This window comes from Pomacea canaliculata, linkage group LG9 (genome assembly GCF_003073045.1).
Source record: "Pomacea canaliculata isolate SZHN2017 linkage group LG9, ASM307304v1, whole genome shotgun sequence".
NCBI classification, from domain to species: Eukaryota; Metazoa; Mollusca; class Gastropoda; order Architaenioglossa; family Ampullariidae; genus Pomacea; species Pomacea canaliculata.
Window position 1 is genome coordinate 4848208 of NC_037598.1, and position 16813 is coordinate 4865020.

General features: G+C 35.4%; 2 protein-coding genes across 2 annotated transcripts; one reads left to right on the forward strand and one right to left on the reverse strand.

Annotated features, from left to right (window-relative positions):
• The first annotated feature begins 252 nt into the window (after positions 1–252).
• Positions 253–3930, forward strand: LOC112572380 (ubiquitin-like protein 4A). Its single transcript, XM_025252033.1, has 4 exons — positions 253–448; positions 926–1031; positions 1597–1805; positions 2850–3930. The coding sequence occupies exons 1-4, from the start codon at positions 401–403 to the stop codon at positions 2952–2954; spliced, it is 468 nt and encodes a 155-aa protein (XP_025107818.1). The 5' UTR covers positions 253–400; the 3' UTR covers positions 2955–3930.
• Positions 3931–4455: 525 nt separating this feature from the next.
• On the reverse strand, positions 4456–16489 carry LOC112572375 (serine/threonine-protein kinase Nek4-like). Its single transcript, XM_025252024.1, has 17 exons — positions 16138–16489; positions 15166–15432; positions 14453–14553; positions 14024–14120; positions 13735–13842; positions 13195–13352; positions 12742–12969; positions 11373–11577; positions 10806–10964; positions 10179–10364; positions 9702–9759; positions 9234–9325; positions 8775–8899; positions 7983–8224; positions 7628–7685; positions 7096–7177; positions 4456–6957 (listed from the first exon to the last, which is right to left on the reverse strand). Exons 1-17 carry the CDS (start codon positions 16225–16227, stop codon positions 6859–6861), a joined length of 2355 nt encoding a protein of 784 aa, XP_025107809.1. The 5' UTR covers positions 16228–16489; the 3' UTR covers positions 4456–6858.
• Positions 16490–16813: the final 324 nt, after the last annotated feature.

The following is a 16813-nucleotide window of genomic DNA, read 5'->3' on the forward strand; positions in this document are numbered from 1 at the left end:
TTAAATATATCGTTAGCAGTACAAAAAAATGCACAGAATGAAAAAGCACAAAGTTATTATCTATGAAGACGATGTTAAAAAGATGTTTGGTAGCAAATGATTATATCAATGAATATTTAACATTTCTTTTATTACACATACCGTTTAAAAATTACAATTTCATGTGTTTAAATTCAAACAATAAAATATACAGAACTATTTTTAATACATTAATATTGTAAACTTAATTTGTTTCCCTGTTGTTTTGAAGGTAAAATTCCTACGCATTAACCTTTCAAATTGTCTCAAACGCTAAAGCACATGAGAAGAAGATGGCAAGTAGAAACACAAGATAAGGGAAATCACCATTTTCACGTTTTACGGCTTATGGTCCGGTGAATACACATCTCACGCTGGTATAATGCATATTTCAGTAAAAATATTGAATGGTCAAGAATGCACCGTAGCGGTAAGTTGAAATTACAAAATTAAAATTATCACAGCTGAAAGGAGTTTTAATAGCAAATTGAAATTTTCCTATTATTATTTTTTTTTGTCGCGGTTGGTGTTTCTTCGTGCCATTAAAATAGCATCGATGAATATTTCCAGTCTCAGTCTTGATTGAAACGGTTCTGCTTGTCCCTTTTTACCAGAGAAAACAAATGGCTCATTTTGTCTGTTTATAGTATATCTTATTGATTTTTATCGTCTAACGAAGGATAGTTGGCTTCTCTGACCTGTATATGTGTGTGTCCGTGAAAGCGAGGTAGAAAAAGACATTAGAACGTTTAACAAACCAAATTAATTGTACATTATACACAAGTAGTCAACAAGCAGAATCTGCTAATAAAGTAATGTTCCTGACCTACCCAGACTGATAGGAATGCTTGTCTGGTGCAGAGACGTTATTTAATGTGGTAACTGCACCAGTCACATACTCTTGCAGGTGTCCCCGAGTAGCCTAGTGAGTGAAGTGAAGGAGCAAGTACACAATTTACTTTCAGTTCCAGTGGCAGAACAAAAGTTGCTTTTTCGTGGCAAAGCACTAACAGGTTAGTAGCAGTTTTGGAACCAAAGTATTACTCGAGGGCACGCTCCGGAAATATGGTGAAGCCCAAAAGGTAGATGAGATTCAGTCATTACTAGTTTGGATTTTAGAAAAGATGTAAGTCAAGTAACGCTTCACTTAAGGAAGTCCTAGGCCTACTTTTAACACATACAAATAAACCAAATTATCATTATCATCTGGTTCCATAAAGATACACAACTTCATGCTTCATTATCCTCTGTTTAATCTGCTCAGTACTTCAGTTTAGTGAGTCATTGTACCCATAGGCAAGCATCTAAGTTCCATAACTCTACCCCTTTTCCTCTGGTGTAGTTTGTGAACTTTTGAGTAATGCATTTGTATGGAACTTTACGTTTATTGCTTACTATATGTGAACCGTTACTGTTTTCGGTGACATATTAAAAGAGTATATCTCTTGGTTTTTAAAACGGACTGTGTGTTCATTAGTTTTCTCTTTTTTTTTCTAAATATTTTACACCTTATAAATTTAGTATATTATAAACTTGCAGTTTGAAGCAGGCTGTCATTTTACATCTTCATTTATGTAGATGAAAAACTTCTCAAGGACTATGATATCCAGGATGGAACAAAATTGACATTGGTGGTGAAAAAGTCTTCCAGAGACAGTCCTTCGCCATGCACCCCTGACCTTGCTTCCAGTACCTCACTCCCCCCTGTGTGGGAGAAATTGCATATGTTCTTGAGGCGCCATTTCCGAGAAAAGGATGCTGATCTTGTCTTGGCTGAGTTTAGGAAGGTATGGTAGTATTGCCTTCAATTTTTTCCCTAATCCTTTGCTCCCAAAGGAGCAAATTTCTTGGCAAGCATAGTAACTGTTTTGTACACTGTAATGTGAACTGGGTTATGTAAAAAATCACATTGTGCTGTGCAAAAATAATAAAGGAATAAACTGTTGGCTCATTCAAGGGTTATGTTACTATGGATTTCTTCCCTTCAAAAGCTAAACTATGCAAGCAGTCAGGTATTTTGTTATATTTGAAAGTAAGCATGTTTCAATTAATCTAGGTCTAGCCATGACTGAAATAGTTGCTAGTTACTTTGACATGGATTTACACTACAACAGCAAAAAATGCTATATGATGGTAACAGTTGAGTTTAACATATTTTTCTAATAAGGCATTTAATTATTTGGCTCTTTATGTATAATGTGTACGTTTTATTTTCTGCCTTGTTGCCTAACTTTATTACAGTGGCTCTTCATTTTGTCACCATGTTTTCATTTGAATTTACTTAAAGAAAACAGAAGATATATTTCTGTGCAGGGCTTCTGCTTACGCAAAAAATTGCGTACAGTACGCATTAAAAGTTCGGAGGACCCCCTCAATTTTCGTCTATGGGGTCCCATTCAAAGTTGGGCGAAGAACAGGGACCCCTTAAAAATCTGAAGAAGGGGTCCCTGGGACCCCAAAGAATTTAGCCTTAGCAGAAGCCCTGTCTGTGCAATATCAGTTTTGAAAAAAGTTCCTTTAAAGTCGGGTATTGATTATGGTTTTCTCTATTGTAGATGTATTTGAATACAGATGTACTTCCATGCCAACACTAGTGATTCACTAGCAGTTTAGTGATTCACTAGTGTTCCAATGCCTTTGTTTTCATTACATAGTGAGTTGCAGAGCTCACAATAAATGATTTGGCAACACTTTAGGTGTATCCCTTTTCAAAGTTAGGATAAGCTGGTTATGAAGTTTCAATTATGATCAAATGGTGGATTATGCTGGATGCTTATACAGTGTCAAGATTTGTTTTTTTCCTTCCACCATTCAGCTTCTTTCTTTTGCAGAATTTTGAACATGGACTTTCACAGCTTAGCCTGGATGACATTGATAGGTTGGCCGCCACCAAAATCAGACAGCAGCAAGAAAAGATAAACTTGCTGTTTTCTTAGCATCATTTCTTAAGAGCTGTTGTATGTATTTATTGGACTGCATGACATTTTGAGCTCTTCTCTGGTGATGCTTCAGTTCTTTTACATGATTTGACTGGAACATGCTGCTGAAAATACTGTGGTGTGTAGTTTTAAAGTTTTATGAATGCCTTTTTTCTCTGAAGGAGTATTGTCCAGTTAGCAAAACACTTTTTATTTGGGAGAGAACTCACTGCATCTTGTTGGACATGTGTAAATAATTGAATACATCTACAAAGTGTCCAGGATTTCAAACGTGTCAGGTATTGTATAAATCTGCTAGATCATATGGTTCACTTGTAAATAGGGCAATGTGTACATCTGCCAGGATATTTGAACTGTAAATCTTTTAGTGTGCTCTGTGTTAAATTTCCAAGTGACACTTTTAAATGCCACAAGGCAGTTGCACAAGTCTTTTTTTCAAAACATGTAATGCAATGTGTGTTAAGATACTTATACTTTTAAGTGGGACAGTAAAGAGGAGTTGAGGTGTTTTAGGTTATATGCTATAAATTTGAATTACAACAATCCATGTTCTTTCTGTTTTAGAAATGCTATCTTGTAATATAGACTAAAATTAAAGTCTAAAGTACATGAAAGCTTAATCGTAAACAGAAGAATCATGAGTTGAAATCTTTGCTAGCTTTGTATTTTGGTCATTGATGATGCTTTTAAATTAAAAAAAAAATTATGGTGGCTGAGTATTTTGGTCATAAGACTTTAAAGAAAAACCACCATACATTTTATGAATAACAGTTTTGAAAATGTTATCTTGAGGTAGCATACAGAATGGTAGCATTTATCAAAACCTCACATTTTTCTATACATCTTAAAGCATGTGTGAAGGAGAGTCATATATTTCTTGTGCAGTTAATGTTGCCTTTATAACTTCTGTATTTGAACAACCTAAAACAAGAATGTGAATTAAAGTTATCAAATATATTTTTTCATCATGAAATACCTGTGCACAATGTACAATCTTAGGTGAGACTTCAGGGAGTGTGATCTATCTTTGTCATGGTGCTGCACATTACAAATACCCATTCTTATTAAAACCCCTTAGAAAATAATTTCAAAACTGGATATAACTCTACCCCACAAGATCTCTTACAATTTATTCTAAAAAAGCTGTCTTGAATTACCTTGTGTGTATGTATTACAGCTACTAAAATGCTTAACGTCTGCCATTTAAAAAAAAAAAAATCATTTGTCTAGAGACCATAAATTTTGTGATGTAATTTCAACAGTCATGAAATGTGAGTGATAAAAAGTTAACTGTATGTTGACAGTTTCAAAACAACAAAACTTTGGCTTAAAGACAGCTGGAACATCAAATTCAGCACCTTATTATCTGTATATTTTGATTGCACACTCTCTCCAAATATGCACCTGGCTACCTGTTTTATCTCGCATGTTGTGTTAGACAAGCATACAAAGTTTCTTCATGCAAGGCATTCACTCTTACAAATAACAGAGTGAACCATTCAGGTGCCATGGTAGAATTTAATGTTTATGGGGCAGTAACCAAGGAGTAAAGGAGCAGAACTACCTATGAGGTAGCTTTCCCATGATGCATTCCCATTTTTCTTGCCCAGAAAATTCAGAGACTATTTCTTCCATTTTTGTTTTTAATTAGCTTTCAGTTCATGAAGTGGATAACAGAGTGGTTAGAGCACTGGTTCAATAACCCTGTGGTCCCGCGAACTTCTTCCAGTAGTCTCTGTTGTCGGGAATGGGTTCCTCACTTCATAGAGGGTTGAAGAAAGAGAAGACGTGGGCACCACCCCGCACAAAAAAGTTAGCCCTGAGAAAAGTGTGTTCTTTAACACTTTGCTCCCAACCCTGACCATCTAAAATTGGTGAGATTTTACCTTATAGCTATCTTGAGAAGAAAATAAATCTTCAACACATAATTTCAAGCCTCTGTTAGATGGCAAGATGGCCTTACTTGCAGAAATATAAGGACACCATAAATGCCATCATAATAAATGTCTTCACTCTAACAAATGAATCACCTTCAATACTTTGTACATTCCCGCTCAGAATTGCCATTCTCACTTCCTCCTAAATGGAAAACATTAACATATACATATGTGGTTGCTTGAACCACATTTTAAAAACTATATTCTGCATGGTGTCATAATACTGACATAACTAAAACTATTTACATAGCATAAGTCCATCTCTATGCTATACAAATTGTCATTCAAGCTTTCATTGGAATAGGTTAGAAGGGAAAGTTCTATAATATACAGGAATGTAATTTGTAGGAATAAATCTGTCAATACATCAACATGCATCAAATTCTCTTCTGACAAATCTCTATTTTTACATTAAGTCACAAACTTTGAAGGTGGGGGAATAAAAGTGGTGAACACACAAATCTGTCATTGCTCTTCATTGTCTCATTCAGCTTTACAATAAAAACAAATTTGACTTTGCAGCATTCCACACGGGAAAAATCTGATAAAAATACAAGAAGTGATCCATGATTTACATGTTATGCATTTTTACATTAATCCTTGTACAAGACCAACATTTGGCAATAAATCTTTGTTCATAAACACACCTTATATTCCTGTGAACTGTTGAATTTACCTTCTGATATAGTAACCCAAAATAAAATTGACAGTAAACAGCAATTACATCCTCAGTACAAATTCGCAATAGTATAACTATCGTTAAATTTTGTCTAGATTAACAACTTCATAAAGTCAGATAAGTTAAACCATAAAGGAGAGGTTTACAAACCTGAAATGCTGAACACAACCTTTGAAGGACAATAAAATTTTATCCTGTTAGTAGTAATCAGTCTGAGAAGTGCTCTACACCACCCTCCCCTACCTTCTTGATCGCTGTCATTACCAGTGACCTCTGGAACCCTTCTGCTCAAACAAATCTCCAATTCTGTAGCTAATACATCTGCAAAAGTCACTTTTTTTGTCCCAAATTTATAAGACTATAAATTTACATAAGCAAAAGTAGAGGCAATTAGATCTTGCTAAGGATGCTAAAGCTGGAGATGAGTTTTGGGATATGGATAAGATTTAATTAAAAAAATATTTTTCATATGCCGATGTCAACTAAGTTGTTGAAAATATCTAATTCTTGTTGCATGTTTTACATTTCATGTCAGTTTTGTGCTTCTTTCCATTTCATACCTCACAGAAGTTCTTGTAGAAAGAAACATTCATGATGAATGATTCATCTTGATAAACATTGCATATTAACCAAATGAGATAAATGTTGATAAAAATGGTGTGCAACACCATAAAGAGCGACCATTGTACCTTAAACATTGCACACCTGCCGAAATGCACTGTGTGCACTGATCTTAGAGCAGTGATTACCTTTTAGGTGACTGTACCCCTAAAGGGTGACAGTATGTCAGTGGGTACCCCTTGCGCATAAAAGTATTTATTTTTATAATGGTGTGTGCTTATTTATAACGCTGCGTACCCCTGCATAACCCTTGTCATACTCCTAGGGGTACATGTACCACTAGTTGAGAACCGCAGTCCTAGAGAGTGGCTGCCCTCCATGTTTTAATGCATGGATTGGGGTTAGTTTTAATATGTGGACTTGGATCACAAAAACAGGAAGGGGCTCTAGTATGTAGATCTGAACTGTGGAGAACTATCTCCACATTCTCTTAAAAACTAAATAAAATACATCTCAGATAATACACATAACATGATAATGCAATTAGTGCTGTGGCTGATAAGTCACAAGCACTTCTGTTGGTAAGTGAACATATCAATGCATATGAACTTTGAAGGACATGGAATATCACTGCATCATGTTTTGAATAGTGAGCAAGCCACCAATGTGGAACTTTACAAATCATTTAAGCACTCTTACAAATCTGCAGACTTCATTGTATGTATCAAGAGATGAATAAAGAGTCTTCACAGAACTTCAGCTGCCATATCTTGCCAGCATATTCATCAAATTTGTCTTTTCCCAGTAGCTCCATCAGCTTGGGCTGAAATAAAACAACAAAAAATGCAAAAACATCTGGGCTATGTATGCATGCATGAACATATGCACAAAACATACAAAAGCACCCTCCTTGCAAAACCTCGAACATGGTTAAGAAAAAATATTGTAGCATGTAAGGTACCTCTATTTCATCCTCTTCTATGTGGTTTAGGATGTCATAAGCCTTCTTCAAGACTGCATAGCCCACACCCTGTACACAATCTCTGCAAAACGGAAATGAACACTAGCTATATTTAATTTTTTAATGTACTTAATAACAAAGACATTTGATTTTGGACTGGGATGAGGGGTTTCCTCAAAGTATGATATATATATAAAGATGGATGACTTCTAAAATTAGTTATTAACAGCTAATTTACCAAGTATGGTGATCAAGAGATTGGATACAAGTAGTACGAAATTCTGTCAGAAATGACTCAAAATCATGTGTTTGCTTTAAGGTCTGTGTCCCTTTAAGTCTAACCTTTATGAAACAAGTGATATTAACTCAAAGAATGGAATTATGTGAATATTTTGGCCACCACCGAAACCAACTTGCAACGAAGCAAAACAATACTATAAAAAGACTTAAAACAAGCATGTGCAAATGTAAGCATTTTAGACGTTTACAAGGTATTCTTCATTTCAAAAACTGCAACACTGATTTTATTAACCTGTGAAGCATGCGTATTCGGTTTGTTAGCCTTGTTGTACTTGTCAGTGTTTCAATGCCTGCACAAAAACAAACTGACCTGTTTATTATGACTCATAAATAATTGAATTCTACCATAATATTAACTGTTTTTCATTAACAAGGACAATGAACTGAGTAACAATAATATTATATGTCAATTAAATTCATGAGAAAATCATCCAGCCACCATGTTTTTATTAATTAAAAAGAAAGTCTAGTGGATTTTGTATTATTTGTATCAGCAACAGCATATAGCTGAAGAGCAATGATGCACAAAGTTTAACATGAAAGGTTGTTATTGTAAATATAACAGTAGAGATGAGACTCATGCTAACTAGGCATAGAGGCAGATGCATGGGCTTGATATGTTTGTTCAGGTGGTGTCTTGTGTTCTGTTTGCATTTCCATCAAGCCCTCGCTGGATGTTCTTCGCATTGGTTGTCTCCCATCAGGCAGGGAAGGCTGGCCATTGACGTGGACCTCCCCTGTCTTTTCTTCGTCTGATTTGGATGGTCCGCTGTTCATCTTGAGCGTGCAGTCCAGCACACTTATGAACTGGTCCATTTCCTTGATTGCCCTGTAAGTTGATCAAAATTAAACAGTTTGATACAAGTGCATCTCACATTAATCACAGTCAGTTGATGAATGGTGCAGATTATAAAAAGTAACTCTTCAGAGTCTTACTAAATTGATGTCATAAGGTTCATTCAAAAACCATGCACATTGTTAATTATCTATTCAAGGTTACAACACAATTTCAAGCTGGCAGTCATTCATTCCAATAAAAATAAGTATATAAAAATAACAATTCATGTGAAAATGAGGAGAGAAAACAAGGCAATCATGTGCATACAGTGAAATAAATACTATAATAAAATCAGTACTTTTTCAACGAGGTTCGGCACACAATTAAACAATGGAAATCAAAACAGACCCACACCATTCCTCCCAGATGACCAAAAGTGAGCGAAAATGAAAAGTTACAAGTGTGAGAATGCAAGACTTCAATGAAGTAATGCACATAATCTACCTCCCACACCCTGTACCTTGACAACCTGGAATGGTGATATGAATCAACAACTTTCCCACAGTGCTAAAAGAGGAGGGTTTTTGTTGTCAACAAGTACCTTTGTTTTTCTCTTTCAGTTGTACTTTCGCCTTTTTGTATCCCAGACTCTTCAGATGAGCTAGAACTATCTTTAAGTAACTGTTGTCGGTGTCGTCGGGGTCCTGATGAGCTTGATTTACCATGCTGTAAATGACATGAATTAAGGAAAAAAGAAAAGAAAACAAAAAAAAAACAACCCAAAAAACAAGCCCAATATAAATTTTCACTTGCACTTATTCACATTTCTCATCCTTTCCATCTTTCATCATCATTACAGTCACCATGATGATATGATAATACCTCCTGTGAACTAGTCCTTTCACATTTTTCAATTTTTCAAATATTTCAAATAAAGGTCATATAAAAAATTTTCATCACTACTACCATTACTAAACTTTATTTTATAGTCACAGAAAGGTTATCGTACTTTTTACTTGTCTTAAAATGAAAATGCACAAAGATTACCACCATAACTTACAGTTTCTTTCTCAGATTTCGTGACTTTTTCAGATGATGATCTCTCTGGAACTTTTCGTAATTTGACTCTTGCAGAGTTTGGACACTCCAACGCTAAATAAAACAATCAGTTGACTCAGCTGTTAATAATGGGTGCCTGGCCATTAAAATGTTGGGAAAGAGGGAAAGGTAATAGTAATCACCCTCACGGAAATGCTAGCCCTGAGATAAGCGTGTTTTCTTACTCCCCAAAAACAGAAATGCTGGCCCGAGATAAGTGTGATCTCTCATATCTCACTCCTCTACAACTGAAAGGTTACCTTCTATTTTAGTCACATAATTATTTTCTATTATTGATTTTACTAAATATATATTATTGTTTTATATTTAAATAGAGTGGGTGGGATTCAAGGGAAGCAAGGGTCTTTATATCACCAGTAATATTATGTCATTAAGTATCACTTCTATCATCATCTAAAATTATACTTACAGTTGCTAGAAGGATTCTTTTGGCGCCTTCTCTCCCGTGCTGACAAATTTGGCAAACTCTGTAAAGTATAAACTCTAATCATAAACTTTATCCTTGCTAGATATTGCACATGCTGTTAGCAACAGCCTTTAATGCAATTTTTGCATCACTGATAAAAAAATATTGTACACAATAACACACTGCTCATTGGTGGATTAGACAGATGTATTGGATGACAAAGTGCATTTTAGAACAGAATAAGAAGATTCTGAAAATTTCTTTTATCATAATATGACTGTAGAAATTAAGAGATCATGCCAAAAATATTTTTTCTTAGTGTAACAAATGCAAATTATCAACAAAAGATTTTGTTTTAAAGTTTTACAATTAAATGCAAGTGACAGGAAAAAAATCTACATTAAATATCATTTTGGGGGATTTCCATTAACACAGGAGCAAGAAACATTTTCTTAGATGTCACAGAAACCATTTGCTCACTCTTGGAGTGTCCTCAGCATAGCCATCTGACTGCGAAGAGGATTTAGAGGAGGTTGAATCACTTGTTCCCTTCTCAACCGGCTCTGCCTTTTGCTGTTGTGAAAGTGATTCACTCTTTTTAGGCAAACCATAACTTACTTCTGCTTTTGGCAAAGGCAATGGCCGTGCAGAGTTGGGTCTCTCTTGCTGTGATAAAGAAGACAGTTTTTACATAAGAACAGACAACATATGGCTAAAGTTCTCCACTCCACATAGCTGTATTTCCACACTTCAATCAAATTTGAAACTGAAAGGGAGGAAACAAATATACCTATCTTGCATCTAGGAAAATTGCTCAAAGAACTTTAATCAAACATTTGTAAAAGTTTTATTAAAGATATTGTTACATTTGTCTCCCACTATAAGATATCTCTAATCAACGTAAATGAACGACATGGATTCTCCACAAATGATGATAATGATAGTATTTATAAAACACATTTTCCTGTGTGGAGGTAGAGATACATATATCTCTGGCAGTAGTGAAATCCAGAGAGAACCTAGTGACATGAAGGTAAGCCCTAAATGAAAATGGAAAAATCCTTTTGGAAAAAAAAATTTAAATATATCCTGTTGTAAATAGCACACCTTAAGTAGTGAGCTGCTTTCAGTTCTAGCTATGCTGTCTCCTGATGCAGAAGGATCAGAAGTTTTAGTAGGAGCTTGGTTGTTGGAAGCATTTCGTGTAGGTAGCAGTTTCTTCTTTTTCTTTTTCTTTGCTTCGACTTCCACAGCCGTATTCTTTACCTAGAGAATGCAAAGTCCAGAGTGTATTTGATGCCCCAAGGGAAACTGCTTCCCAACTTAAATGCTGTTGATGTTATCAACATTTCATCCTGAACAATATCAAAAGTGACTGAGAGATAAACATTTTATCACCAAATTTTACATACTTTTTGATTTCTTTGAAAATTATTATTCATTATTTATCTGACTAAAATTAAGTTACTTGTTTCTATAAAATTAAAAAAAAAAAAAAGAACAATTACATGTATTAAGCACACAGACACTCTCTTCCCCATCACACCACACAGTCTCCTCCACTCATTTGTCTAGCTTGGTTGTTTCAGTATACAGTATCAGCATATCTACACAAATATGGGCAGGCATCATAGTAAGACAGTTATGTGTCTGAAATGTTCTGCACTGAAGTACCTCTTTAACAGTGTTGGGCACAACTGTGTCTTCTTTACTGCTAGATAAGTCATCAAACATCTTTGCTGACGCCAAATCTTCTTGAATAGTCTCTAGATCTTTCTGCAATGCTCCAGAGGGCCGTCTCACATGGTTTGGTCGGAGTGGAGCATCTCCACTGTCAGCCACCTGGTTCTTCACTTGTGCAGCACTATCTAGTTCATCCCTATACAAATATATTCTGATGTTTGCCTTTTCTTCCATTGCAAAATAATAAAATAGTCTCGGCAAATGAGCATACAAAAGTGCTGGCTATCATCAGGGATCAATTCTTGGATCAGTGTATTCCTATTATGTCAAATAGTCTGACTTTAGTTAAAGAAGTAATGGGGTTTTGGAGGAGTAAAGTGCAAGAAAACAAGCTTTTATCTAGTGATTGCTCAGTGAAAGAAATTAATTGGCCACCTTCCATTCTCAAGATACAAACCTACAAACACCATTCTGCACAGAAAGAATTCAAAATCATAACATTTGTAACACATATGCCTAACTAACATATGGTCTCACTTCTGCCATTGGCAACATATAAGTATCGCTAGACAATCCTCATTTATGTGTGCTTTAACCCTCTAAAGGCTGCTGGGGTCCATACAGACCCCTTCCGAAGTTTTGATATGTATAAAACACAAACCATTTATCTCAACATTTTGAAATTTTTTTACTTTTACACTTTGGTGATGGACTCATTGTGGATGAAATGAATTTCCAATTATCTGCAAAAATTGTAGGGCAAATTAAAATTCTATTGTTAATCACTGGTGGGGTCTGTGTGGACCCCGGGTATAAATGCCACATGCTAACAAATGAATTCCAAGAAATAAACATCATGCCTTCCAAATTTTTCTTGTTGTCTTATCTGTGTGCGCCTGAACTAACGGTACTTCTTATCTCTGTCAAATTACACTAACTCCCTTTAGAACCTAGTTCGGTGTCCATTTCCTTTCTTCAGTCAAGAAAATTCCTTCCTTATTGTACGATAATTACAGTAGCGATTTGTGACATCAGTATAAAATGGACAAAGAAAGAGAGTGAACTAGTTTATGGAAAAACCTGCTTCTATTTGTTTATGCGGCTGAACAAAGTCTAAGGTGACCCGATCAAAAGTTATTACCAATCTCTGAAATATTTGATGCTTGGGTGGATAACTTGAAAGAATGTTATGAACCCTTAGAAAATGTGACTATTGATGAACAATTAGTCATCTCTAGGGGCAGACCAAATGATTTAATGAGAATCATATGCCCTGCAGGCCAGATTTTAGATTCTTCTGCATTTTTTCTCCTACTTCACTGAAATATTTAAGATCATTAGACAAATAAAACATTAATACCTGGCAAATGTTTCTTGCTTTTTTGATGCATTCTGAGGTGCTCGTGGGGGCATGCCTGCAGATGCTGAACTAGGTCTTGAAGGAGATGAGGGTGCCACTGCTGGTGAAACTGAAGCTTCGCTGTTCCCAGTGGCAGAACCTGCTACAGGCACAGATGGCACAACAACATGTGCGGATGGAGCTGATCCTGGAACCCGGACTCTCCTAGGACCACTTCCTGCTTGGCAGCTAAAAAAAAAAACCCCAAAAAATAAAAAAACTGAACTAGTTTAATACATGACTAAACATTTTTTATTATTATTTTGCTTTTTAAAGACTCATAAATATCTTTTATTTTACAAATCATCACAATTTGTAGAGCTATTATTATATGTTAAATGAAAAAAAGTTAGGACATAATGCTGATGACACTAAAATATTTAGTTTATTTGAATTAACCTTGTGCATATCTACCTTTTCTTTGTTTCTTCTAAAAAAATTGCAATATTACGCTTGATGTATGGATCTCGAAGAATGCGATTAACACTAGGTCTTTTCTCAGGATCTTGATGAAGCATGCTGCGTATAAGAGCAATTAATTCAGACCCATATTGTCGAGGCATTGGTGGCATCTGTAAAACAAAACACAAGCCTCATATAGTACGCTCGAATTTTAAGTATAATCTACTGGCAAAGTAAATGATTAATGATAATGTTAAAACAGATAAAATAGATTCAGTTCATATTCACCATAAAGATGCATATTAATAAACAGAAATCCCATCATGCAACATAATGCCAAACCTCACATAATATGATGTCTCCATGGTATGCATTATACTAATGTTATAAGAGAATAAGTAACATTTTCATGATCTGAATTTTCTAAAATAAATGTTTTTTAAATTAAGGCATAGCAAATTTGTTACACATAATGAGCAGAACCTAAACAGAATACTTCAGAGCAAGCAACTAAAAGGACAGTAGGGTTTATGAAAAAAATAAATGACCCACCCTTCCTTTGAGGATCTTATATACTAATGAGTTCATGTCCTTTGCATTAAAGGCATGTTTCAGTGTCGTCATTTCATACACACAGCAACCAAGAGCCCAGACATCTGACTGAAATAGAAGATATAGCAAAAAGTCAGCAATATAAAAAAGAAGCATCTTGAATGCTTAATCGGGTATTCTATTCAATTCATAACCAGATGGAATGAACCTTTAATCAAACATGCAAAAGTGGTCTAAGTGAACTTCTTTTTCTTTAAAAGCTTTAAACAAAACTATCAAACAAACCAACCTTATGGTTATAAGGCTTGTTTGAAAAGAGTTCTGGGCTCATGTAATACGGTGTGCCAATCAGAGTTGTGGCCATATCGTTGGAGTTCTCTAGGACTCTGGTATGTTACAATAGACAAATTAAAACATATCAGGAATATTCACTCAAGACATACATATTTTCTCCCCTCTTCTATACAAATATATGGGTAAACGTGACTAGCCATTAGTGCCCAATTTTGCCCCACAACAGTAATAATAACAGAAGAAGCAGAACAAACAAGAAATACACAGCATTAATTATTACCCAAATTATCTAAGCAGAAGACTATTTCAGATAAGTAAGTGAACAAATAAATTGATGAAGCTAGTAACTGACTTGTGTATGCATATCCATTAAAACAATGAATTATAATGCTGCATTAAAAATAGTCATATTATAAACATCCACCTTGCAATGCCCAAGTCTCCAACTTTGATAATTCTGCTCTTGGTCAGAAATATATTCTGTGTCTTTAAATCTCTATGAAGGATGTTTCTTTCATGCATGTACTGCACAAAATGAAAATGAACTTGCAGACAGTTATTTGATCAATGCATTTAGTTTACTTTTGTCATATTCATAGCAATAACTATATTGTTGCATATAAGATTTATAATTAACAAGACGATGTTAATTATACTGGAGGAGTTAAATAATGTACAACCGTTTCTATTTTCAGCTCTCTGGGACATGATGTATTCATCTTTAATAAACAAAAAGCTTTGTCAACATTTAAATAATTTCTTGTGGTAGGCTGTCTCCTTTTTAGTACTTGTTAATATAGGCCTCAACCAATCTGGCATGATATTTCATTTCCACTATCTATCCATGTCTTGTCTCTGGAATTACATTTGGTAGCACCCATCTCCTCTCCAAGTGAGACCATAGCAGAGAGACTTCAACTGATGGGATGCCTTGGTCATGAACATAGGGGCCTTAGACTTTGATTGGTGCTTTTATAGCAAGCTTTTGCCCAGTGCCATGCTAACTGTAATTAGGGGTAGGAGTTTACTCCCTCATTCTTTACCCTTCTCAGAATCACCTAAAAGGCAGTAGGTAACCTGCTCAATTAAAGCAGAAGATGTAGACCACTCAACAATCACAGCACACGTTTGTCTTACCTGTAATGCCATAGCAATTTGCACAAACCATTCCACAACTTGTCGTTCTTCCAGTGGATTGCCCTTTTGTTCTTTGAGGCGTGTATACAAGTCTCCACCCTCACAGTACTGCATGGCTATATACAACAAGCCCTCACTTGATTCAAAAGAGTCTTTGTATGAGACTATGTTGGGGTGTTTCAGCTTCGATAAAAGCTTTGCCTCTTGCTCAGCTGATTTACGTTCCCGCACAGATGCATGCTTCAGATTTATTCTTTTCAGTACATACTGTTTAAAAAAAAAAAAAGAAGAAAAGATTGGTTTCCAAGAAATAGCATTCTCAGTGAGGACTAATTTATAAATATAAATTGGATCTTTAATTTTTACTTCCCTGATCATCTTGCAGACGTACTAACATTATTGATTTATGCACTTAGCAAAAAACATACTGTGTGTGCATAAACAGAAACGTTTGTTTCCACAGTTTAAACATAATGGTTTCATTATTTCCTAACATTATTCAAAATGTTCATACTGCGCTGTACGTGCTGTCTAACTTACATTCATTTTTGTTGTTGTCTCTCATTCTATCGCACTCTCTCTCTCTCACACACAGAGACAAGATTTTTAAGAAAAGAATGTAAATAGCAGTAACGATTACTGCTATGCTACTCTTCTCTATGACTTCGTACTTGTCTAATAAACCATCACTGATCCATTTTTGGTTTTGCATCATTCACGCTGTTCATAAATCTAGATAAACTGGTTTATAAATATTTTTAAGACAAATAAACACATACACTTAAAAAAATTAAACTATGGTTTTGAAGAAACTTTTTACATTATAACGATGCTCTTCTGCCTCTATTCCGTCATAACTCATTGTCTTTGTACAAGAAGCATTGATTAGTTACGGACGTGTTCGTAAAGGTAAACTGATCAGTACCGAATACTTGGGGTTTGTCAATACATGTACTTAACACAAAATCATACCTGCTTTTTATCCGTTTTGTGCTGTGCAAGCCATACTTCTCCATAGCTGCCTTTTCCAATAACTTTTTGACGTTCAAACTGTTCCATCATTCATTTCAAGGTGCAACTTTCTTGCCCTATTTCATTTCGACATTTGACACAGTTTTGTATAAACATGGACTTCCAGAAATCCGGAACGAACTAAAGTGTAAACGAATGACGATCACGTCCCATTTTACCGTTATATCGATCCTAATTCTCAGCGACACAATGAGTTAACGTAAGCACAAAGAGTACCTAGCTAGCGTCCCAAACGACAAAGGCGTGATGCACCTTCATTCCGGAAGTGAATTGCATGTTGGTCTATGTTTGGGTCACGACGAAAGGGAGGTCAACCACAGACCACGACTAAACCCCTTCATTTTGTCCTGTCGCTCTCCTTCTCTTCCATCCCCCTACCACCCACAAAAAAGCGACGAAACTTGATGATTGTAACCGCGTTGTTTCAAGACAGTTGACATTAGATAACCACTGGTCGATTTGGCAGCGCTAAGTCGATTCGACCACCGAGTACGTAAATTAAACCATGGACGTGTATTTAATTAAAATGTTCGGTGTCATGACACATTGCTCGTCGTATATTAACAAAAGAAACTAGATTTTTTTTTTCCAGGACAAATTAGATACATGATATTAT

Excerpts from the sequence above, each read along its gene's own strand:
- LOC112572375 (XM_025252024.1), bottom strand. The coding sequence starts at position 16,227 with ATGATGGAACAGTTTGAACGTCAAAAAGTTATTGGAAAAGGCAGCTAT. Across the intron at positions 7,686-7,982 it reads TGCATCTGCCTCTATGCCTA|GCATTGAAACACTGACAAGT; the intron begins GTTAGCATGAGT and ends GTTTTTGTGCAG. Across the intron at positions 7,178-7,627 it reads CGAATACGCATGCTTCACAG|AGATTGTGTACAGGGTGTGG; the intron begins GTTAATAAAATC and ends TCCGTTTTGCAG.
- LOC112572380 (XM_025252033.1), top strand. The coding sequence starts at position 401 with ATGCATATTTCAGTAAAAATATTGAATGGTCAAGAATGCACCGTAGCG. Across the intron at positions 1,032-1,596 it reads TCGTGGCAAAGCACTAACAG|ATGAAAAACTTCTCAAGGAC; the intron begins GTTAGTAGCAGT and ends TCATTTATGTAG. Across the intron at positions 1,806-2,849 it reads TCTTGGCTGAGTTTAGGAAG|AATTTTGAACATGGACTTTC; the intron begins GTATGGTAGTAT and ends TTTCTTTTGCAG.